At 45.3% G+C, this 25,322-nt stretch overlaps 1 protein-coding gene across 4 annotated transcripts in view; it reads left to right on the plus strand.

The window, feature by feature from the left end:
- Window positions 1-25,322, plus strand: part of LOC143764883 (uncharacterized) — a 138,074-nt gene that overhangs the window by 82,645 nt on the left and 30,107 nt on the right. For 3 of the 4 annotated variants that reach the window (XM_077250953.1, XM_077250955.1, XM_077250954.1), the window contains one exon: window positions 10,085-10,198. The exons of the other annotated variant lie outside the window; for it this stretch is intronic. In XM_077250953.1, coding sequence (XP_077107068.1) covers window positions 10,085-10,198 — 114 coding nt within the window. The remainder of the gene's footprint in view (window positions 1-10,084; window positions 10,199-25,322) is intronic. 4 annotated transcript variants of the gene reach the window in all.

The following is a 25,322-nucleotide window of genomic DNA, read 5'->3' on the forward strand; positions in this document are numbered from 1 at the left end:
TCTAAATCGGAACTTCCACCTTCTGGCTTTCGGCCTATAGTATCAGAAATTAAACTGCATTTGGCCTTCAACTTTGGTTAGGGCCTACTAACGGCTTCTGCCCCTCCCTGGTGTTGCCCTCAACTAAATAAAGCTGAGCTTCAACCTTCTGCTCCAAATTACCATTTTGAAAAATGCAATAGGCTTTTCAGGCCTACTAAAGGAGTATGTCTGTGTGCCCCTGCCTGGTGTTGTCCTCAACTAAATAAAGCTGAGCTTCAACCTTCCGGCTCTCATTAAGTGGTTTTAAAAAAAAAATGGTGGTTAGGGCCTACTAACGGCTTCTGCCCCTCCCTGGTGTTGCCCTCAACTAAATAAAGCTGAGCTTCAACCTTCTGCTCCAAATTACCATTTTGAAAAATGCAATAGGCTTTTCAGGCCTACTAAAGGTGTCTGTCTGTGTGCCCCTCCCTGGTGTTGTCCTCAACTAAATAAAGCTGAGCTTCAACCTTCCGGCTCTCATTAAGTGGTTTTAAAAAAAAAAAATGGTGGTTAGGGCCTACTAACGGCTTCTGCCCCTCCCTGGTGTTGCCCTCAACTAAATAAAGCTGAGCTTCAACCTTCCGGCTCTCATTAAGTGGTTTTAAAAAAAAAATGGTGGTTAGGGCCTACTAACGGCTTCTGCCCCTCCCTGGTGTTGTCCTCAACTAAATAAAGCTGAGCTTCAACCTTCCGGCTCTCATTAAGTGGTTTTAAAAAAAAAATGGTGGTTAGGGCCTACTAACGGCTTCTGCCCCTCCCTGGTGTTGTCCTCAACTAAATAAAGCTGAGCTTCAACCTTCCGGCTCTCATTAAGTGGTTTTAAAAAAAAAATGGTGGTTAGGGCCTACTAACGGCTTCTGCCCCTCCCTGGTGTTGTCCTCAACTAAATAAAGCTGAGCTTCAACCTTCCGGCTCTCATTAAGTGGTTTTAAAAAAAAAAAAAATGGTGGTTAGGGCCTACTAACGGCTTCTGCCCCTCCCTGGTGTTGCCCTCAACTAAATAAAGCTGAGCTTCAACCTTCCGGCTCTCATTAAGTGGTTTTAAAAAAAAAATGGTGGTTAGGGCCTACTAACGGCTTCTGCCCCTCCCTGGTGTTGTCCTCAACTAAATAAAGCTGAGCTTCAACCTTCCGGCTCTCATTATGTGGTTTAAAAAAAAAAAATGGTGGTTAGGGCCTACTAACGGCTTCTGCCCCTCCCTGGTGTTGTCCTCAACTAAATAAAGCTGAGCTTCAACCTTCCGGCTCTCATTAAGTGGTTTTAAAAAAAAAATGGTGGTTAGGGCCTACTAACGGCTTCTGCCCCTCCCTGGTGTTGTCCTCAACTAAATAAAGCTGAGCTTCAACCTTCCGGCTCTCGTTAAGTGGTTTTAAAAAAAAAATGGTGGTTAGGGCCTACTAACGGCTTCTGCCCCTCCCTGGTGTTGTCCTCAACTAAATAAAGCTGAGCTTCAACCTTCCGGCTCTCATTAAGTGGTTTTAAAAAAAAAATGGTGGTTAGGGCCTACTAACGGCTTCTGCCCCTCCCTGGTGTTGTCCTCAACTAAATAAAGCTGAGCTTCAACCTTCCGGCTCTCATTAAGTGGTTTTAAAAAAAAAAAAAATGGTGGTTAGGGCCTACTAACGGCTTCTGCCCCTCCCTGGTGTTGTCCTCAACTAAATAAAGCTGAGCTTCAACCTTCCGGCTCTCATTAAGTGGTTTTAAAAAAAAAATGGTGGTTAGGGCCTACTAACGGCTTCTGCCCCTCCCTGGTGTTGTCCTCAACTAAATAAAGCTGAGCTTCAACCTTCCGGCTCTCATTAAGTGGTTTTAAAAAAAAAAAAAATGGTGGTTAGGGCCTACTAACGGCTTCTGCCCCTCCCTGGTGTTGTCCTCAACTAAATAAAGCTGAGCTTCAACCTTCCGGCTCTCATTAAGTGGTTTTAAAAAAAAAATGGTGGTTAGGGCCTACTAACGGCTTCTGCCCCTCCCTGGTGTTGTCCTCAACTAAATAAAGCTGAGCTTCAACCTTCCGGCTCTCATTAAGTGGTTTTAAAAAAAAAAAAAATGGTGGTTAGGGCCTACTAACGGCTTCTGCCCCTCCCTGGTGTTGTCCTCAACTAAATAAAGCTGAGCTTCAACCTTCCGGCTCTCATTATGTGGTTTAAAAAAAAAAAATGGTGGTTAGGGCCTACTAACGGCTTCTGCCCCTCCCTGGTGTTGTCCTCAACTAAATAAAGCTGAGCTTCAACCTTCCGGCTCTCATTAAGTGGTTTTAAAAAAAAAATGGTGGTTAGGGCCTACTAACGGCTTCTGCCCCTCCCTGGTGTTGTCCTCAACTAAATAAAGCTGAGCTTCAACCTTCCGGCTCTCATTATGTGGTTTTAAAAAAAAAATGGTGGTTAGGGCCTACTAACGGCTTCTGCCCCTCCCTGGTGTTGTCCTCAACTAAATAAAGCTGAGCTTCAACCTTCCGGCTCTCATTAAGTGGTTTTAAAAAAAAAAAAAATGGTGGTTAGGGCCTACTAACGGCTTCTGCCCCTCCCTGGTGTTGCCCTCAACTAAATAAAGCTGAGCTTCAACCTTCTGCTCCAAATTACCATTTTAAAAAATGCAATAGGCTTTTCCGGCCTACTAAAGGTGTCTGCCCCTCCCTGGTGTTGTCCTCAACTGAACAAAGCTGAGCTTCCACATTCTGGCTTTCGCCCTATACTATCAGATATTAAACTGCATTTGGCCTACTAGTGTGGTTAGGCCCTTGAAACAGTGTCTGCTGCTCTTGGGTTTGCTACTCCACTGAACAAAGCAATGCCGCCTGTTTAGTCCTGTTACCAATTTTGAACTGCATGTAGCCTACTTTATTCTTTGGCCCTATATCTGTTTCCTCCTCATCCTGCCCATTGCCCAGCCACTGCTAAATGAGTCTGCTGGTACATTGACCTAGACCACTACATTCCCCTTGTACTCTACACAGCCAGAATCTGTCCCTGCTGAAAGTAAGGTTCCCCTTCCCGCATGTTATACCACCTTACACAGGGACAAAGAGGAAGGTGCAGATGAAAGTGCAGGTTCCTTCATCAGGTGGGGGGGCATACTCGTTGGCGACGTCACTGGCACAGGGCCCCTCAGAGTACGCAAAAGTGTCGCTGCTGGTGGGAGGCGCCCCCGCCATGCAAACACACCGCCGTACTTTGAGGGGCCCTGTGCCAGTGGCAATGCGAACGAGTGGGCCCCCCCTGCTTGCTCAGGATCACAGCACTTGCAACTTTTAAATACTTACCTTTCCCTGCAACACCGCCGTGACGTAGTCCGCATTTCCTGGGCCCACGAAAAACTTGAGCCAGCCCTACTCCCCCCACAACTTTCCCCCAATTCCCTATGCCCAACTATTATTATACAGTTAATTAAGATTGGCAAGCTTCAGAAACAAGAATGGATGTTTTTGGCATTAAAATGGGCACTGTAGGTGTTTTCCTGGCCTCCACTCACTGCCGACTATGCTTCCCCATTGACTTGCATTGGGTTTCGTGTTTCGGTCGATCCCCGACTTTTAGCGATAATCGGCCGACTGCACTCGACTCGACTCTGGACAAAATCGGGTTTCCCAAAACCCTACTCGATCTTAAAAAAATGAAAGTCGCTCAACCCTATTAGACATACATGTAATAGGCTTTGTAATTTTGAAGTTCTTCCGACCAGAGGAATCAGTGAATGAGTCACTATGGTCGATATTACTACATGCTATGCAGCGACCACAAGGTCTGCAACCACTCCTGACTGGAATGTCACTCAGAAACGTTCTGGGGGAGGCATCATTGTAGTGGCTGCGTATCAAATGGTCCCGCAAATTCCTTGCACGGCGGAACGTGATAGCAGGTTGACTTGGGAGGATCTTGGCAATAGTCGCGTCGGTCATAAGAATAGGCCATGCTCTAGTAAGGGCAGCACGCACAGGTTCGGATTGAGTATTAAAGTTTGTAATAAATCTCACTACCCTGGGATCTTTAATATTCATATTGGTATGATAGAGCAATGAGTCTCTTTCCGACCATTTGGCCCTGTGGTACGCCCTTTTTATTGCCCTACGACTGTACCCTCTTTCAGCAAAGCGCACCTTAAGTTTCTCAGCCTCCTCCTCAAACAGTGCCTGTGTCGAACAAATACGTCGAAGACGTAAAAATTGTCCCACAGGCACTGCACGAATCATGTGACTTGGATGTGAGGAGGAGGCGTGCAACAGCATATTAGTAGACGTAGGTTTACGATATATATTAGTGCTAAGGCCCCCCCTACAATCCCTCCGAAGGGTCACATCCAGGAATTAAATTTCATCTGGATGGTATTTAACGGTAAGACGTATGTTTTGATCATTGTTATTCAACACATTAAAAAAGACATCCAAGGCTGAAGGGGTACCCTTTTTTATTGGATCTGTAATGTTTACATGTGAATAAAGATTATATATTTATACATTGTTCTAAAACGGACGCAGTTGTCGTTTCTTCTGGGCCCTTGTGACCCACAATCCTTTCATGTTCTTTAGCGACCTGTTCTTATATTTACCTTTTGGTCCTTTATAGAATGTTGTTTTTTGTTGTGGTTTTTGTTATTTATCATCTCTATCGTGGTATGCATGGCATCCTCATCCTCATCCTGGTATACATGGCCTTCTCATCTCTATCGTGGCATGCATGACATCCTCATCTCCATCCTTGTATGCATGGCACCCATCCCCATCCATATTTAGGTATGTATGGTGCCTATCCCCAACCTTACTCTGGTATACATGATCCCCTCATCTCCATCCTGGTATGCATGGCCCCATCATTCCCATCCTGGTATGCATGGCCCACTCATCCCTACCCTGGTATGCATGGCCCCCTCATCCCTATCCTGGTATGCATGGCCCAAACATCCCTATCCTGGTATGCATGGGCCCCTCATCCCTATCCTTGTATGCTCGGCCCCCTCATCCCTCTCCTGGTATGCATGGCACCCATGCCAATCCCTTTCCTAGTATGCATGGCGCCCATCCTCATCCTGGTATGTATGGTCCCCTCATGCCCATACTAGTAAGCGTGATCCCCTCATCCCCTTCCTGGTATGCATGATCCCCTAATCCCCATCCTGATGTGCATGGTTGCCTCATCCCGATTCTGCTATGCATGGCCCCCTCATCCCTATCCTGGTATGCATGGCCCCCTCATCTCTATACTGGTATGCATGGCCTCCTCATCCCTATCCTGGTATGCATAACCCCCTTATCCCTATACTGGTAAGCATGGCCTTCTCTTCTCTATCGTGGCATGCATGGCATCCTCATCTCTATCCTGGTATGCATGGCCTCCTCCTCCCTATACTGGTATGCCTGGTCCCCTCATCCCCATCCTAGTGTGCATAGCCACCTCATCCCCATCCAGGTATGCATGGCCCCTTCATCCCCATCCTGGTATGCATGGCCCCCTCATTCCCATCCTGGTATGCATGGTCCCCTCATCCTCATATTGGTATGCATGGTCCCCTCATCCCTACCCTGGTATGCATGGCCCCCTCATCCCTATCCTGGTATGCATGGCCCAAACATCCCTATCCTGGTATGCATGGGCCCCTCATCCCTATCCTTGTATGCTCGGCCCCCTCATCCCTCTCCTGGTATGCATGGCACCCATGCCAATCCCTTTCCTAGTATGCATGGCGCCCATCCTCATCCTGGTATGTATGGTCCCCTCATGCCCATACTAGTAAGCGTGATCCCCTCATCCCCTTCCTGGTATGCATGATCCCCTAATCCCCATCCTGATGTGCATGGTTGCCTCATCCCGATTCTGCTATGCATGGCCCCCTCATCCCTATCCTGGTATGCATGGCCCCCTCATCTCTATACTGGTATGCATGGCCTCCTCATCCCTATCCTGGTATGCATAACCCCCTTATCCCTATACTGGTAAGCATGGCCTTCTCTTCTCTATCGTGGCATGCATGGCATCCTCATCTCTATCCTGGTATGCATGGCCTCCTCCTCCCTATACTGGTATGCCTGGTCCCCTCATCCCCATCCTAGTGTGCATAGCCACCTCATCCCCATCCAGGTATGCATGGCCCCTTCATCCCCATCCTGGTATGCATGGCCCCCTCATTCCCATCCTGGTATGCATGGTCCCCTCATCCTCATATTGGTATGCATGGTCCCCTCATTCCCATCCTGGTATGCATGGTCCCCTCATCCTCATATTGGTATGCATGGTCCCCTCATTCCCATCCTGGTATGCATGGCCTCCTCATCTCTATCACGGTATGTATGGCCTCCTCTTCCCTACACTGGTATGCATGGCCTCATCATCTCTATGGTGGCATGCATGGCATTCCCATCCCCATCCTGGTATGCATGACCCCTTCATCCCCATTTTGGTATGCATGGCCCCCTCTTTCCTATCCTGATATGCATGACCCCTTCATCCTTATCCAGGAATGCATGGCCCCCTCATCCTGGTATACATGGTCCCCATCCCTTTCCTGGTATGCATGGCCTCCTCATCCCCATACTGTTATGCATGGTTCCTCATCCCTATTCTGGAATGCATGACCCTTGTATGTATGGCCCCCATCTGAAAAACATTAAAAAACATAAACCAACCTTCTTACCTTCCCTGTGCTCCCTCGCAGTGTTTGTTCTGATGCCATCTGCTGATTTATGCTTGCAAGCAGCGCATGACAGTGACGTCATGCACTGCCTACAGGTAGAGAACAGCTGTCAGAATACTCACTGCTCCCCACACTGTGACTATATGCAGAGGTGTATCTAGGTTTTCTGGCACCTGGGGCAAGAATTCTTTTTGGCGCCCCCTGAAGCACTGATGTGATTTGCACACTTACAGTCACATGACCATAAGGCCAGAGTCACACTAGACCTTAATACGGACGAGTGCTATGCGATAATAAATCGCATAGCACTGGGACCAATGTTAATCTATGGGGCAGCTCCCATCATCCATTGTTTTCTCGGCTGTATTATACGTGCGAGAGAAATCGCAGCATGCTGTGATTTGCACCATATATTGGTCGAGAATCGCCAATATAATTTCTGTATTCAATGGTGGTGCACACATGTCAGGTTTTTCACACGTCCAGGTGAAAAACCATCAGACAGGTCCGTTTCTTTTGCGCAGCTAAGACAAAATGCGTGTTGCACATGTGCACACTGATGACAGATGGATAACATGATGACAGATGGATTACTAACAGATCACAGCTGTATGCTTAGCCTTTTCTGGTGAATTTACTGGGGATCCCCCTAGTGTCCCCCTATAAATTCAAAAGAGGAAAGGCTAAACAGACAGCTATGGATTGATGTTAATAGCCTAGGAAGGGGTCTTGGATATTGCCCTCCTCAGGCTACCAACATCAGCCCTCAGCCACCCCAGAAATGGCGAAACCATAAGATGCACCAAATATGGCACTTAGCCTTCCTCTTTTCAGTTGCCCTACACATGGAAACCGACCACGGATCTCACTAGTACTGGTTTTTCCTGTACAGGAATCATCAGGATGTGTAAAGAAGGCCTTATATATTGAATACTGCATATAACTATGGGATTTTCCATGTGTATAAAAAGGTCACAATTAACACTAATCAGTATGAGTAGTTGTTAAGTCTTGTTTTGCGATTATGTTAAGTGGATGTCACTAAGTGGATGTCACATTATTACCACGACAGAAAGGAGCCAAAAGACAGCAGCGTCTGAATTCTCCTACTCCTAAGCTGAATAGAAGCACCTCACCTTCTTATTAGCGGTGTAAATTTTTTTAGACAGTGCAGCGGTTAATATGCTCCATTGAGAGCTCTTGGAGCTAAGGTTCTCAGCTGTGCACTAGTAGCCACTCCCATTCCCTATATAATCTGGGTCCTGACAAACACACATTGTCAGAGCTAGCTAATGCTGCATGGCTTGGAGGATCATTGTTTTTTGAGTAGGTGTTTGATTTATTTGTGACTGTTGCTTGGTTATGTGAGTGTGATAATTCTCTTTATTCTCCTACTTTGGTTTAACACCATCCTCCATTCCCCAGCGCATACCTCTGTTATATGTGAGAGTATATTTGCCACATAACAGCGTGGCAAACATTGGATGTTCAGGTCAGGCCCCCAATTCAAGTGAATGGGGTCCGGGTTCGGGTCTGGGTACTGTTCTGGTACAAATACACAAAAAGGAGGAGGAAGTCCAATCACCAGAAAAATGACATAGTAGGTAGAGGAAAATTAGGCTTTGATTTAAAAAAAAAACCTTTGTCCTTTATTGTAATTCCATAAAAACATCTTGCTTACGCCATTTCAGACCACACAGTGTTAGGTGTTGAGTTCCCACCGCTGCACAGGGGGAATCTCGAACCATGTCCGCTGTGGTCTCCCATTCTTCTCCAGCCGCAGTGGAGCCTTCTCAGCAGAGACATCGGTCCCAGCATCTGGCTCAGGCATATACTCTGTGCTTGGTTACTGCTGCCCTTCCAGGTCCAGCCATTGTAACCAGCACTGATCAGCGGTGAGCAGGCGGTCCTGGGACTAAGTCCTGCTTTTCCTCTACTGAGCATGCCCAAGGGACGACCTCTCATTGGAAGTCGGGGGACACATGCTCAGGTCCTGTAGCAGCTCCTATTGGATCACTAGGAAGGTCCTGGAGAGCTTCCGCTATAAAAGGTTTGCATGGCTGCATGGCTAGTATAAACTTGATAATGTGTGTGTGTAGATGAATGACTGTCGATGGATGAAAGCTCCTTAATCATTCCCATTCCTTGTGTTGTTGACTGCTCGCAAATGGTGGAAGCTATCTAGCGCCGGACAGTGCTACCTGCACACGTAGCACATGTTACAGTGTCTTTTTGCAGTGCCCGTCTGTACGGCACGGTGCTCAATCGGTGCGCTTTCCTGACAGCCTGTCAGTGTAGGGTGGGAATTCCCGCTTGGACTCTGCATCTGACTCGGGGCATCCTCAGGCGCAGGCTCAAAAGCCACCGAGGGTCAGAGCGAGTCCAATCACTAGTTTAGTGTGGGTGATTCATAGGGATCCCACTAGTGTCTTGCAGCTGCACCCTGTGACTGCTAACAGAGCGCAGCGTATTTTGGCGACTCTGTGAAACAAAAGAGTTTGCTTCCATACACACTGGGTGAAGTTTAACCCACGTGTGAGCAAGTGACCATCCGTGATTACTCAGCAGCAGGTACCATCTCCAATCCTAGCACGCAGGGACCTTAGTCATACCCTATGGTATACTGTTCTGGTACCCCAATTTGAACTTTATTTAACTGTTTGACTGAACCCGATGGACCTGTACATCTCTATCCAGCACTTCTACTTCATTGTCATTGAACCATTTTGTTGCCAATCTTGATGTATGCTTTTCATACCCATAGTACTCTAGTGTACAAAATAACTCGTTTGGTAGGATATTCACACATACAGTTGTGGTCAAAAGTTTACATACCCTGGCAGAATTTTTGCTTTCTTGCCTTTTTTCAGAGAATGTGAATGATTACACCAAAACTTTTCCTCCACTCATGGTTAGTGGTTGGGTGAAGCCATTTTATCTCAAACTACTGTGTTTTCCCTTTTTAAATCATAATGAAAACCCAAAACATCCAAATGACCCTGATCAGAAGTTTACATACCCCATTTCTTAATACCGTGTATTGCCCCATCTAACATCAATGACAGCTTGAAGTCTTTTGTGGTAGTTGTGGATGAGGTTCTTTATTTTCTCAGATGATAAAGCTGCCAACTCTTCTTGGCAAAACGCCTCCAGTTCCTGTAAATTCCTGGGCTGTCTAGCATGAACTGCACACTTGAGATATCCCCAGAGTGGCTCAATAATATTGAGGTCAGGAGTCTGAGATGGCCTCTCCAGAACCTTCACTTTGTTTTGCTGTAGCTAATGACAGGTCGACTTGGCCTTGTATTTTGGATCGTTGTCATGTTGGAATGTCCAAGTACGTCCCATGCGCTGCTTCCGGGCTTATGATTGCAAAAGGCCACTCGTGATAAATAATCTCTAACCCTCCAGTACTCAGAACTTTTTTCTTTTTTCAACACAGGTCAGAGTATGCTACATTTTCCACACCATCAGTATTCTCATCTCTCTTACTGGGCTAGTGTTAGCCTGCATTGATGCATTTAATATTTATCCATGTGGAGCAACATGTGGAAATGTGAGTACTAGTTGACTGTAAACATTTTGAAGACAAATGGCTGGGATCCAAGCTCTCATCTAGCTTCATTTTTAATAGAAATGACTACTAATTAGACATTGTGTAACACTGAGATTAGAACTATTATTTTGTCACTTTATTTCTGATATTTGTTTCTTTTTTATGGAAAGGAATTTACTTTTGCTACTATAAAGTATGTTATTTGTATGTGCGGTAGTGGTAGCTTTTGAACATTTGTAACATTTTTAAAGACAATGTAATTGTTATTTGGGCATTGTAATTTATGTCATGCATCTATATACTGTATATAAGAGGCATCGTGATTACTCGCTAATCCCGCCCTCTGCACAGTAGCTCCGCCCCCACCACATCACCACACATAATCCCACCCCCACCACATTACCACACACAATCCCGCCCCCACCACATCACCACACACAATCTGCACCACATCACCACACACAATCCCGCCCGCCCACCACATCACCACAGATAATCCTGCCCCCCACCACATTACCACACATGATCCCGCCCCCACCCTATTACCACACACAATCCCGCCCCACCACATTACCACACATAATCCCACCCCCCCACCACATTACCACACATAATCCCGCCCCCCCACGGCATCACCACACACAATCCTGCCCCCCACCACATTACCACACATAATCCCACCCCCACACCACATTGCCACACATAATCCCGCCCCCCACCACATTACCACACACAATCCCACCCCCACCACATTACACTCGCAAATCCCGCCCCTGCACAGTAGCTCCACCCCCTACCACTTCACCACACATAATCCCGACCCCCACCCCATTACCACACACAATCCCACCCCACACATTACCACACACAATCCCACCCCCCACCACAATACCACACATAATCCCGCCCCCCACCACATTACCACACTCAATCCCGTCCCCCACCACATTACCACACATAATCCCACCCCCCCACTCCATTACCATACATGATCCTGCCCCCCCACATTACCACACACAATCCTACCCCCCCACTACAATACCACACATAATCCGGCTCCCCCACCACATTACCACACTCAATCCCACCCCCCACCACATCACCACACATAATCCCGCACCCCAACACATCACCACACATAATCCCACCCCCCAACACAGCACCACACATAATACCACCCCCCCACCCCATTACCACACATAATCCCACCCCCCAATCACATCACCACACATAATACTGCCCCCCACCCAATTACCACACATAATCCCTCCCCCCACCACATCACCACACATAATCCCACCCCTACCACATCACTACACATAATCCCGCCCCCCCACCACATCACCACACATAATCCCGCCCCCACCACATCACCACACATAATCCCACCCCCCCACCACATCACCACACATAATCCCACCCCCTCCACGTCACTACACATAATCCCACCCCCCACCACATTACCACAGATAATCCCCCCACCACATTACCACACATAATCCCGCCCTCCACCACATTACCACAGATAATCCCGCCCCCACCACATTACTACACATATTCCCGCCCCCCATCACATTACCACACATAATCCCGTCCGCCACCACATTACCACAGATAATCCCGCCACCACCACATTACTACACATTATCCCCCCCCCACCACATTACCACACATGATCCCGCCCCCCCACGGCATCACCACACACAATCCTGCCCCCCACCACATTACCACACATAATCCCACCCCCACACCACATTGCCACACATAATCCCGCCCCCCACCACATTACCACACACAATCCCACCCCCACCACATTACACTCGCAAATCCCGCCCCTGCACAGTAGCTCCACCCCCTACCACTTCACCACACATAATCCCGACCCCCACCCCATTACCACACACAATCCCACCCCACACATTACCACACACAATCCCACCCCCCACCACAATACCACACATAATCCCGCCCCCCACCACATTACCACACTCAATCCCGTCCCCCACCACATTACCACACATAATCCCACCCCCCCACTCCATTACCATACATGATCCTGCCCCCCCACATTACCACACACAATCCTACCCCCCCACTACAATACCACACATAATCCGGCTCCCCCACCACATTACCACACTCAATCCCACCCCCCACCACATCACCACACATAATCCCGCACCCCAACACATCACCACACATAATCCCACCCCCCAACACAGCACCACACATAATACCACCCCCCCACCCCATTACCACACATAATCCCACCCCCCAATCACATCACCACACATAATACTGCCCCCCACCCAATTACCACACATAATCCCGCCCCCCACCACATTACCACAGATAATCCCCCCACCACATTACCACACATAATCCCGCCCTCCACCACATTACCACAGATAATCCCGCCCCCACCACATTACTACACATATTCCCGCCCCCCATCACATTACCACACATAATCCCGTCCGCCACCACATTACCACAGATAATCCCGCCACCACCACATTACTACACATTATCCCGCCCCCCACCACATTACCACACATAATCCCGCCCCCCCACCACATTACCACACATAATACTGCCCCCACCACATCACCACACATAATTTCTCCCCCATCACATTACCACACATAATCCCGCCACCCCACCACATTACCACACATAATCCCGCCCTCCCACATTACCACACGAGGCTCCGTCCCTACACATTACCACACGAGACTCCTTCCCCACACATTAACACACGAGACTCCGTCCCTCCACATTACCACACGAAGCTTCGTCCCCACACATTACCACATGAGGCTCCGTCCCCACACATTACCACACAAGGCTCTGTCCCCACACATTACCACACGAGGCTCCATTCCCCCACATTACCACACGATGCTCCGTCCCCCCACATTACCACACGAGGCTTCGTCCTCACACATTACCACATGAGGCTCCGTCCCCACACATTACCACACGAGGCTCCGCCCCCCCACATTACCACACGCAGCACTTCCTTTCTATGTAATTCAACCACTTCAGCCAAGGTAAACGTACATTTAATTGCATCCGCATTCTCCCAAACAAAATGAGCCAAGAAGAGTCGCCAGGTCCATCTCACAGGCCACAGGAAAATCCGGACAACGATGCAGTAGCTGATGGACAACAACAATATCGACTAAATCGTAGGATTGGTTATTAGTATTATTCAGATTTTTAATGATTATTATTGTTATTAACTTCATTTTAAGTTAATTTACCACCTGCGTAAGCGCTATTGAATGTCGTCATTATTTACTTTAGTTTAATCACCAGCAGCGTTAATTAGATAGCAATGAACGTGCCGAGCGTTAGCTGGCTGGAAACAGCTAGTATAACATATTATTCACATACAGTGTCTTGAAAAAGTATTCATACTCCATGAACTTTTCCATAGTTTTTTCACTTTAAACTCACAAATTTAAATTCATTTTATTGGTATTTTAAGTGGCATACAAGCACAAAGTAACAAGTATTTGTGAGATTTATATAAAATGATACATGGTTTACTAATTATTTTAACCCTTTTACCACCCAACCTGTTTTCACGTTCCTGACCAGGCCAAATTTTACATTACTGACCAGTGTCACTTTATTTGGTGGTAACTCTGGAAAGCTTCAACGTATTTCAGTGATTCTAGGATTCTTTTTTTCATGACACATTGTTCTTTGTAGTATTGGTAAAATTAGATTGATATGATTTGCATTTATTTGTGAATATAACGGAATTTTGGGGAAAAAATTGAAAATTCTCACAATTTTCAAATTTTTAATTTGTATGCGCTTAAACCAGAGAGTTATGTCACACAAAATAGTTCACAAACATTTCCAACATGTCAACTTTACATGTGCATCATTTTTGAAACATCATTTGTTTTTGTTAGGAAGTTAGAAAGATTAAAAGTTTGTCAGCAATTTTTTGTTTTTCCAACAAAATTTACAAAATCAATTTTTTTAGAGACCACTGAAAAGAAAAAAAAATGTGTTTCTGTTTTCATTTTTTTTCTGTTCAGTAGCCAGTGTGAATATGCGCTTACATGTTGCATACATACAGTGCCTACAAGTAGTATTCAACACCCTGCAGATTTAGCAGGTTTAATAAGATGCAAATAAGTTAGAGCCTTCAAACTTCAAACAAGAGCAGGATTTAATAACAGATGCATAAATCTTACAAACCAAAACGTTTTGTTGCTCAGTTAAATTTTTATAAATTTGAAACATAAAAGTGTGGGTCAATTATTATTCAACCCCTAGGTTTAATATTTTGTGGAATAACCTTTGTTTGCAATTACAGCTAATAATCGTCTTTTATAAGACCTGATCAGGCCGGCACAGGTCTCTGGAGTTATCTTGGCCCACTCCTCCATGCAGATCTTCTCCAAGTTATCTAGGTTCTTTGGGTGTCTCATGTGGACTTTAATCTTGAGCTCCTTCCACAAGTTTTCAATTGGGTTAAGGTCAGGAGACTGACTAGGCCACTGCAACACCTTGATTTTTTGCCTCTTGAACCAGGCCTTGGTTTTCTTGGCTGTGTGCTTTGGGTCATTGTCTTGTTGGAAGATGAAATGACGACCCATCTTAAGATCCTTGATGGAGGAGCGGAGGTCCTTGGCCAAAATCTCCAGGTAGGCCATGCTATCCATCTTCCCATGGATGCGGACCAGATGGCCAGGCCCCTTGGCTGAGAAACAGCCCCACAGCATGATGCTGCCACCACCATGCTTGACTGTAGGGATGGTATTCGTGGGGTCGTATGCAGTGCCATCCAGTCTCCAAACGTCACGTGTGTGGTTGGCACCAAAGATCTCGATCTTGGTCTCATCAGACCAGAGAACTTTGAACCAGTCAGTCTCAGAGTCCTCCAAGTGATCATGAGCAAACTGTAGACGAGCCTTGACATGACGCTTTGAAAGTAAAGGTACCTTACGGGCTCGTCTGGAACGGAGACCATTGCGGTGGAGTACGTTACTTATGGTATTGACTGAAACCAATGTCCCCACTGCCATGAGATCTTCCCGGAGCTCCTTCCTTTTTGTCCTTGGGTTAACCTTGCCTTTTCGGACAAGCCTGGCCTCGGCACAAGAGGAAACTTTCAAAGGCTGTCCAGGCCGTGGAAGGCTAACAGTAGTTCCATAAGCCTTCCACTTCCGGATGATGCTCCCAACAGTGGAGACAGGTAGGCCCAACTCCTTGGAAAGGGTTTTGTACCCCTTGCCAGCCTTGTGACCCTCCACGATCTTGTCTCTGATGGCCTTTGAATGCTACTTTGTCTTTCTCATGTTGACCATGTATGAGTGCTGTTCACAAGTTTGGGGAGGGTCTTAAATAGTCAGAAAAGGCTGGAAAAAGAGATAATTAATCCAAACATGTGAAGCTCATTGTTCTTTGTGCCTGAACTACTTCTTAATACTTTAGGGGAACCAAACAGAATTCTGGTGGGTTGAGGGGTTGAATAATAAATGACCCTCTGAAACAACTTTTCACAATTTTTTAAAAAAATAAGCAAAGAAATAACGTTCTTTTTTGCTGCGGTGCATTTCACACTTCCAGGCTGATCTACAGTCCAAATGTCACAATGCCAAGTTAATTCCAAATGTGTAAACCTGCTAAATCTGCAGGGGGTTGAATACTACTTGTAGGCACTGTACCTGTTTATATCCCAGTTCATATCCTTAGGTTTTTTCCGTCTGTTCGTACCATGTGCATATAAAGGTGTGGCCCACCTTTACTTTGAGCTGCACATTATATATTGATGTGGTTCTCCATGGCTGTGTGTCTACTAGCTGGGCCCAGGCCTATTCAGCCCATTTCCACATGCATGGTTTTTGCATTTGTTGCTCAAAAAACATTAGGCATGTAAGGGCAGCACGGTGGCGCAGTGGATAGCACAGCAGCCTTGCAGCGCTGGAGTCCTGGGTTCAAGCCCCACTAAGGACAACATCTGCAAAGAGTTTGTATGTTCTCTCCGTGTTTGCGTGGGTTCCTCCGGGTTTTCTTGTTTCCTCCCACATTCCAAAGACATACTGATAGGGAAGATAGATTGTGAGCCCCATCGGGGACAGTGACGATAATGTGTGCAAACTGTAAAGTGCTGCGGAATATGTTAGCGCTATATAAAAATAAAGATTATTATTAACTACGTAACGTACCCTATTTTCATGCACTTATGCTATTTATTTACTGCGGGGTATTCAATCATTATGTTTCTGTCTTTGGTTTTTAAAGTTAATGTTAAGGTTATGCTAAAGTTAGGGTTAAAGTTAGGGTTAGGGTAAAGTTAAGGTTAGGGATAGGCTGAAGTTAAGGTTAGTGCTAGGTTAAAGTTAGGGTTAGGGTTAGGCTAAAAGTTAGAGTTAGGCTTGTTTTAAATTGTTTTACCAATAATTTGATAGTAGTCAGATCAGTTAGTTACATCAGTTAGAATTGTCAGTTAGCTAGGGACGTCAATTAGTCATGCCAGTCTTGTCAATTAGTCACATCAATTGGTTTCTTAATTATCTAGTATGGGTAATTATACATAATTTGATATGAACTTAGTTTGTACTATAACAAATACTGCTAAGTTTTCTATTAGTTTTGGAAAAAGGAACTAATAAAATATCCTGTCAGTCTTATACTGCAGAAGTAGCATATGGTCTTTTATATTCTGACAGTGAAGAAAGTGATCTGTCAGACGGCGATGTGGATTTTGAGGGCTTTAGTAGCGGTGACAGTGATAGCTCAGAAATGAGCAGTGAGTCTGGTCCATCCTCACACACAAGGACCAGTACAACTAGAGGGGAAAATAGCACTACTGGAGAAATGTCTCCAAATTCGGGAAAACTGCCGAGTACAAGCGCTGTTCCTAGTACGCGTAAATTGCCGCATGCCAAGGTACAACTGGCTTTGCCCCTTGATGTAGCATTTCCCAGATAGGAGGTTTCAGATTTGGCCACTCCATTTATCCCTGATTTTAATGCCATTCCTGGTATAAATGTGGAGGTGGAAGATTTTGGACCAATTAATTTTTTTATTTGTTCATGACAGATAGCTTAGTAGAGCATATTGTCCTACAAACAAATGTATACACTCAATTTATCAGCCAGAATCCAGGATCCTATTATGCTAGGTCAAATTTACGGATGCCTACTAAAGTCCCGGAGATGAAAAATTTTTAGGACGTACATTCGTCATGGGGCTTGTTAAAAAAACAAGCATTTGGTCCTACTGGTCCTACCGCCTTGTTCAAGCCACCCATTTGTTTCCTGTCATTTTTCCTTTGACCCGTTATGAAATGCTCATGAGATTTTGGCATTTTAACAACAATACTCAATCCCAGAAATGCCCTAGAACATGATATACTATACAAAATCAGACCGATCATCGAAGACTTGATAGCAAAGTTCTTAAGGCTGTACACGCCAACAGAAAACATTTCTATTGATGAGTCCCTTGTTAAATTCAAAGGAAGACTGCACCTCAATCAATTTATTCCATCTTAAAAGGCAAAGTTTGGAATAAAGCTGTATAAAATGTGTGAGAGATCAACCAGATACACATAAGCTTTTCGAATTTATAAGGGGAAAGATAGCCAACAAAACCTACCAGGAAGCCTTACTTATCTGGGGACATCTGGAAAAATTGTTTGGGAGCTAATAATTCCATTTTTACAAAAAGGCTACAATCTGTATGTTGACAATTACTACACCAACATACCCCTATTTAAAATTATGGTAACATAGGGACTTGTGGGACCATTAGTAAAAACATCAGAGGTTTCCACAATTATTGGTCAACAAAAAGTTCCAAAAGGGGTAGTCAGGGCCTGCACGCAATGCAGAGCTTCTTCCTCGAGTATAAGGATGAGAAACATATTTTTATCCTCAGCTTGATCCACACAGATGCCACAAGGGCCACTGTAGAACTAGGATCCACTACTCCAAAGCAAAAACCTTTGTCAGTCATAGACTACAACAAATACATGGGGGTGTGGACCTTGCAGACCAGGTTCTACAGCCATACCACGTATAAAGAAAATCACATACCTGATATAAAAAGTTAGTCATTTATTTGTTTCAGGTGGCCACTTATAATTATTTTGTGTTATATAAAAAAGCAGGAAATGCAGATACTTTCCTTAATTATCAGGAAAAGGTCATTGAAAATCTTGTTTTTGAAAATGTTGTCCCTGCTCATCCTTTAGAATCTGAAGAAGTCAAAAGACTCACTGAGCGACAATTTATTGCACTCATCCCAGCAACAGAAACAAGAAAGAACCCCTTGAAATTTTTTGTATGTTCCAAGAGAGGAATGAGGCATGATACCAGCTAATATTACCCACAATGCCCATCATTACCAGCCTTATGCCTCACTGACTGCTTTAGTTTTTTCAGCACAGAACCATGTTTTTAAGCTGTATTAATTTATCCCATTTTGTTATTCAAGCATTTTGTGTATTTAGTGAATGACACTTTCAAATAGAGCTCAATTTACAATTTCCGGGGAGAGGTAGGGCGATGTCTCCAGAGACACAAGCTGGGTAAAATATATTGGGCACTACAATGTTGCTTTTGCAATTTTTGCTGTAAAACTTCCACTACGTGCTTCTGGAAATCATCTATGTATTGGAAATGGTCACTATACCCATAGATGAATTCCCAGAGGGGTGTCATTTCCAAATTGGTGTCACTTCAGGGGAAATTTTGCTATTCTGGCACTTAGCGGCTCTGCAAAGTGCCAGTACAGCAGAATGCTCCCTGAAGTGACTCCATTTTGGAAATGACATGAGATGAAATTAAGTGAGATGGGAATTCATTTATGGGTGTAGTGACCTTTTACCTATCTTATCTATTTACCAATGTAAAATCTGAGAATAAAACAACATTTAGTGCTAAAAATGTAATTATTTTTTCTTCACCACCCTAATATATACATTTCTATGGAACAGCTGGGATGGCTCACTGCACCACTAGATGAATTCAGGGACGTTTTTTGTAAAATGCATTCACTTTTGGGGGCTACTGCTGTGGCACCACAGGGACTCTGACAATGTGACATGTCACCCACAAACAATTCCAGTAAAATCTGCTCTCCAATTTGGCGCTCTTTCCCTTCTAAGCTTTGCACTGTGGCTGAAATGTAATTTACAACCACATATGTGGTATTGGTGTACTCAGGAGGAATTGTACAACTGACTGTGGGGTCCATTTTCTTCTTTTCCCCTTATGAATCTAAGAAATTTGAGGCTAAATCTACTTTTTCATGAAAAAAAGCAATATTTCATTTTCCCGGCTCAATAATATAAAGTTCTGTGAAGCCTCCGAGGGTTCATAGTGCTCACCACACATCCAGATAAGTTCTTTGAGGGGGCTAGCTTAGAAATGGGGTCACTTGTTGGGGGTTTCCACTGTTTTGGCACCTCAGGAGCTCTCCAAACCCGACATGGGGTCCACTATTGATTCCAGCCAGTTTTGCATTACAAAAGTCCAATCATGCTCCTTCTCTTCTGAGCCCTGTCGTGCTCTCAGACAGTAGCTTTCCACTATATAAGAGGTATTGGCATACTCAGTAGAAATTGCAGAACAAATTTTATGGTGCATTTTCCCTTGTGAAAATGAAACATTTCGGGCTAAAATATCATTTTTGTGGGAAAAGTAAAATGTTCATTTTTTCTTTTCACATTTCATTAATTCCTGTGAAGTACCTGAAGGGTTAAAAAACTTTTTGAATGTGGTTTTGAGCATATTGAGGGGTGCAGTATTTGGAATGGTGTCACTTTTGGCTATTTTCTGTCATATAGACCCCTCAAAGTCACTACAATTATGATGTGGTCTGTAAAAAAAAGTTATTTAGAAAATTTTGTTGTACAAATGAGAAATTGCTTATGAACTTCTAACCCTTATTATTATTAGTAGTAGTAGTAGTAGCTGTACATCAGAAGGAGTTAGGCCGGGGTCACACATGCGTGTTTTACGTATGTAAGAGCGCAAAAACTACGTACGTAAAACTCGCATTACATACGGCACAATGCTTCTCAATGGGGCTGCTCCTATTAGCCGTATATTACGGTTCAGTATTATACGGCTTTCTACGGCCGTACAAAATCGCAGCATGCTGCGTTTGTCAGCGTATTGCGCAAATAATACGCCAATGAAAGTCTATGGGGGCGAGAAAAATACGGATTCCACACGGACCTGCAGTGTGACTTGCGAGAAATACGCAGCGGTGTTATTGAAAAGTCGGTAATTCAATTGCCGGCTTTTTCCTTCTCCTTCACAAACCCGACAGGATATGAGACATGGTTACATACAGTAAACCATCTCATATCCCCATTTTTTTTGCATATTCCACACTACTAATGTTAGTAGTGTGTATGTGCAAAATTTGTGCACTGTAGCTGCTAAAATAAAGGGTTAAATGGCGGAAAAAATTGGCGTGGGCTCCCGCGCAATTTTCTCCGCCAGAATGGTAAAGCCAGTGACTGAGGGCAGATATTAATAGCCAGGAGAGGGTCCATGGTTATTGGCCCCCCCGTGGCTACAAACATCTGCCCCCAGCCACCCCAGAAAAGGCACATCTGGAAGATGCGCCTATTCTGGCACTTGGCCACTCTCTTCCCACTCCCTGTAGCGGTGGGATATGGGGTAATGAAGGGTTAATGCCACCTTGCTATTGTAAGGTGACATTAAGCCAGATTAATAATGGAGAGGCGTCAATTATGACACCTATCCATTATTAATCCAATTGTAGGAAAGGGTTAAAAAACACACACACACATGATTAAAAAGGATTTTAATGAAATAAACACAGCGGTTGTTGTAATAATTTATTGTTCTCGCAATCCATTTGCAAACCCTCGCTTGGCAAAATAATAAACGCACAATATACATACCTTCTGATGTCAGATCACGTCCCACGATGTAATCCATCTGAAGGGGTTAACTAATATTACAGGCAGGAGCCCTGCTAAATGCAGCGGTGCTCGTGTCTGTAATCCCCGGCGAATGAATGAAATGTAGGTCATTGACCTACATTTCCTTCAGTCGCGGTGATGCGCCCCCTGGTGGATATCCTCATATGACCTGGAGCATGGGAAAAAGTTCCCAGGCTGCAGTTCATGAGAACATCCACCAGAGGGCGCCTCACCGCGACTCAATGTAAGTACAGATCCAGCTTTCCTTTCAGCACCCGGGGATTACAGGCACGAGCGAGTGGTTTATCGCAGCTCGTGCCTGTAATATTAGTTAACCCCTTCAGATGGATTACTTCGTGGGACGTGATCTGACATCAGAAGGTATGTATCTTGTGCGTTTATTATTTTGCCAAGCGAGGGCCTGGAAATGGATTGCGAGAACAATAAATTATTACAACAACCGCTGTGTTTATTTCATTAAACTACATTTAATCATGTGTGTGTGTGTTTTTTAACCCTTTCCTACAATTGGATTAATAATGGATAGGTGACATAATTGACGCCTCTCCATTATTAATCTGGCTTAATGTCACCTTACAATAGCAAGGTGGCATTAACCCTTCATTACCCCATATCCCACCGCTACAGGGAGTGGGAAGAGAGTGGCCAAGTGCCAGAATAGGCGCATCTTCCAGATGTGCCTTTTCTGGGGTGGCTGGGGGCAGATGTTTGTAGCCACGGGGGGGCCAATAACCATGGACCCTCTCCTGGCTATTAATATCTGCCCTCAGTCACTGGCTTTACCATTCTGGCGGAGAAAATTGCGCGGGAGCCCACGCCAATTTTTTCCGCCATTTAACCCTTTATTTCAGCAGCTACAGCGCTGAAATTTTGCACATACACACTACTAACATTAGTAGTGTGGAATATGCAAAAAAAAAGGGGATATGAGATGGTTTACTATATGTAAACCATGTCTCATATCCTGTCGGGTTTGTGCAGGAGAAATGAAAAGCCGGCAATTGAATTACCGGCTGTTCACAGATATCGCGCTGAATGAAATATAAATACAGACTATATATGTGTCTCAATGACATATATATATATATATATATATATATATATATACTGTATATACAGTATGTTTTCCCTAACATTTGAGCACATAAATCCATTAGATGTCGGTTTTGCAAGCCTGCGCGAAAATCTCGTAGTACGGATGCCATACGGATTACATACGGAGGATGCCATGCGCAAAATACGCTGACACACCCTGACTACGGATCAATATTTTGGGAACATTTCTCCGTATTACGGCCGTAGTACGGACGTATAATACGTGGCGTATTGTCTTACGCCATGTGTGACTCCAGCCTTAAGGTACCTTCACACATAACGATTTCGTTAACGATATCGTTGCAACGTCACGCTTTTTGTGACGTAACAACGATCCCGCTAACGATCTCGTTATAGTGTGACAGCGACCAACGATCAGGCCCCTGCTGGGAGATCGTTGGTCGTAGGGAATGATCAGGACCTTTATTTGGTCGCTGATCACCCGCTGTCATCGCTGGATCGGCCTGTGTGACACCGATCCAGCGATGTGTTCACTTGTAACCAGGGTAAACATTGGGTTACTAAGCACAGGGCCGCGCTTAGTAACCCGTTATTTACCCTGGTTACCATTGTAAAAGTAAAAAAAAAAAACACTACATACTCACATTCCGATGTCTGTCACGTCCCCCGCCGTCAGCTTCCCGCACTGACTGTGAGCGCCGGCCGTAAAGCAGAGCACAGCGGTGACGTCACCGTGGGGTCAAAATTATCACATGAACAGTGAGCAAAAATCCCAGAACCACACAGCGGGACCTAGTGAATAACCTGCATAGAGCTGGGACCACCCTAACAAAGGCTACCATCAGTTTCACACTATGCCACCAGGGACTCGGATCCTGCAGTGCCAGATGTGTCCCCCTTCTTAAGCCAGTACATGTCCAGGCCCATCTTAAGTTTGCTAGAGAGCATTTGGATTATCCAGAAGAGTATTGAGAGACTGTCATATGGTCTGATGAAACAAAAGTAGAACTGTTTGGTAGAAGACAGAATGCTGAGTTGCATCCAAAGAACATCATACCTACTGTGAAGCATGGGGGTGGCAACATCATACTTTGGACCTGTTTCTCTGCAAAGGGACCAGGATGAAAAATCGTGTACATGAAAGAATGAATGGGGCTAGATGCCGATACAGCTGACCGAAGTGATGAGAGAGGGAGAGCTATGCTCCCTCTCCCATCATCCCACTGTCAGCGTCTGATGTCACCGACGCCGACACTGACAGCGGGCACCATGACATCAGTACTCGGCGCCTGCAGTCAGAGATGAGTGGGAGCAGGGAGCAGCGCAGGAACCAGGAGGAAGAGAAGTGAGTATTTAGTTTATGGGGCTGCATTACACTACAGAGGGTGGCTATTGGGGTGCATTATACTACAGAGGCTGCCTATGGGGTTGCATTATACTACAGAGTGTGGCTATGGGGGTGCATTATACTACAGAGTGTGGCTATGGGGGTGCATTACACTACAGAGGCTGCCTATAGGGGTGCATTACATTATAGAGGATGCCTATGGGGGTGCATTACAGTATAAAGGCTGCCTATGGGGGTGCATTACAATATAGAGGATACCTATGTGGTGCATAATACTACAGAGGCTTCCTATGGGGGTGCATTACATTATAGAGGCTGCTTATGGGGCAGCATTACACTATAGAGGCTGCCTATAGGGATGCATTACACTACAGAGGCTGCCTATAGTGGTGCATTACGCTATAGAGTCTGCCTATGGAGAATTCAGTATACTTTAGAGTCTGACTATTGGGAGTGCAATATACAGTATAGAGTCTGCCTATGTGGAGTGTATTATACTATATGGAGACCTACAGTATGGGGAGTGCATTATATAGTATGGAGGCCTATGGGCAGTGCATTATACTATAAGGAGGCCTATGGGGAGTGTGGCGCACCCGGCAGGGCCATGGGGTATTCAGGCCGGGTCCAACGGTTCTTTGGGGGGTTATCATGGCAGCAGTAACCCGTCCGTGGCCCTGGGCATCCAATAAAAGTGAATTAAAGGGGAAAATGAAGTTTATAAGGGGTGTGTTCATGACGCCACCCATTGTGTTCGGCAATGAGGGAAATGGCCAACGCTGCGGTTCAGGTCCTCTGGGGCAGATGGTAACACAGCAGAGATGTTTCAGCTCTCCACGGGTAGAGCTAGTCCCCAGGGCAGTTAAAGTGTTAAAGTCACTGATGGTAAATGTTGCAGTGCAGGGCAGGTGATGCAGTAAATAATTTTGAGGACACAGCAGGGTGCAGTTTCCACACTTTACTCACAGTTCTTAAATGCAGTCCCCAGCTGGGTGCTATGTCCTCCGGGTCTATGGTCCAGCCAGCTCTCAGGTAATTTGGGGGTTCGCTTTCCCGAGACCCCCTTTCTGATGTGCCTTCCCTGGCCATCTCACTGCGCTGGCTCCAGCCTCTCCTGCCCTGTGCCTCACACACAGTGTCCCAATCCAGAAGCCTCAGGTCCTGGTCCCCTTGGTCCTCCGTAGCTGCCTTTTTGGCAAATATGTGTGGTTGTGGCTGTGATCCTGGATGGAGGAGTTGTCATATCGGTCTGGGCCAGATGGAAAAGGTGTGAAAAGTGAATGATTCCATCAGAAAGAACGTCAGCTGTAAGTCGCCATCTATAACTGTGCTGTGATCTCTTATATGTTCTGTAAGACTGGTATCTACCACTGACCATATGGTCTTTATATATAGATTATTTTCAGCAACAGCGTGGTCAACTGATGAGGTTCTCTTCAACTATTAGGGTGGGTCACCCAGTTATAATCAAGGTTACCTGGTTAGGGGCCCACTCAGAAGTTTTGTTCCCCCCTGAACCAAAACCTTAGCTACGCCTCTGGCTGCAGTGGAATGGTTTAGATCAAAGTATATTTATGTGTTTGAATGGCCCAGTCACACACCAGATGTAAATCTCATATAAAAGATGTAGCTAGATGTCAAGATAATATGAATATGCCATATTCTGAGTATACTTCTAGAAGGTTCTATGGCTTTACAGTCACACGCTGTGGGCTTTTTGAACGCCCCCCCCCCCCCCACAGCCCCTCTTTCTTCTCCCTGCA

This window comes from Ranitomeya variabilis, chromosome 4 (genome assembly GCF_051348905.1).
Source record: "Ranitomeya variabilis isolate aRanVar5 chromosome 4, aRanVar5.hap1, whole genome shotgun sequence".
Classification (NCBI taxonomy): Eukaryota; Metazoa; Chordata; class Amphibia; order Anura; family Dendrobatidae; genus Ranitomeya; species Ranitomeya variabilis.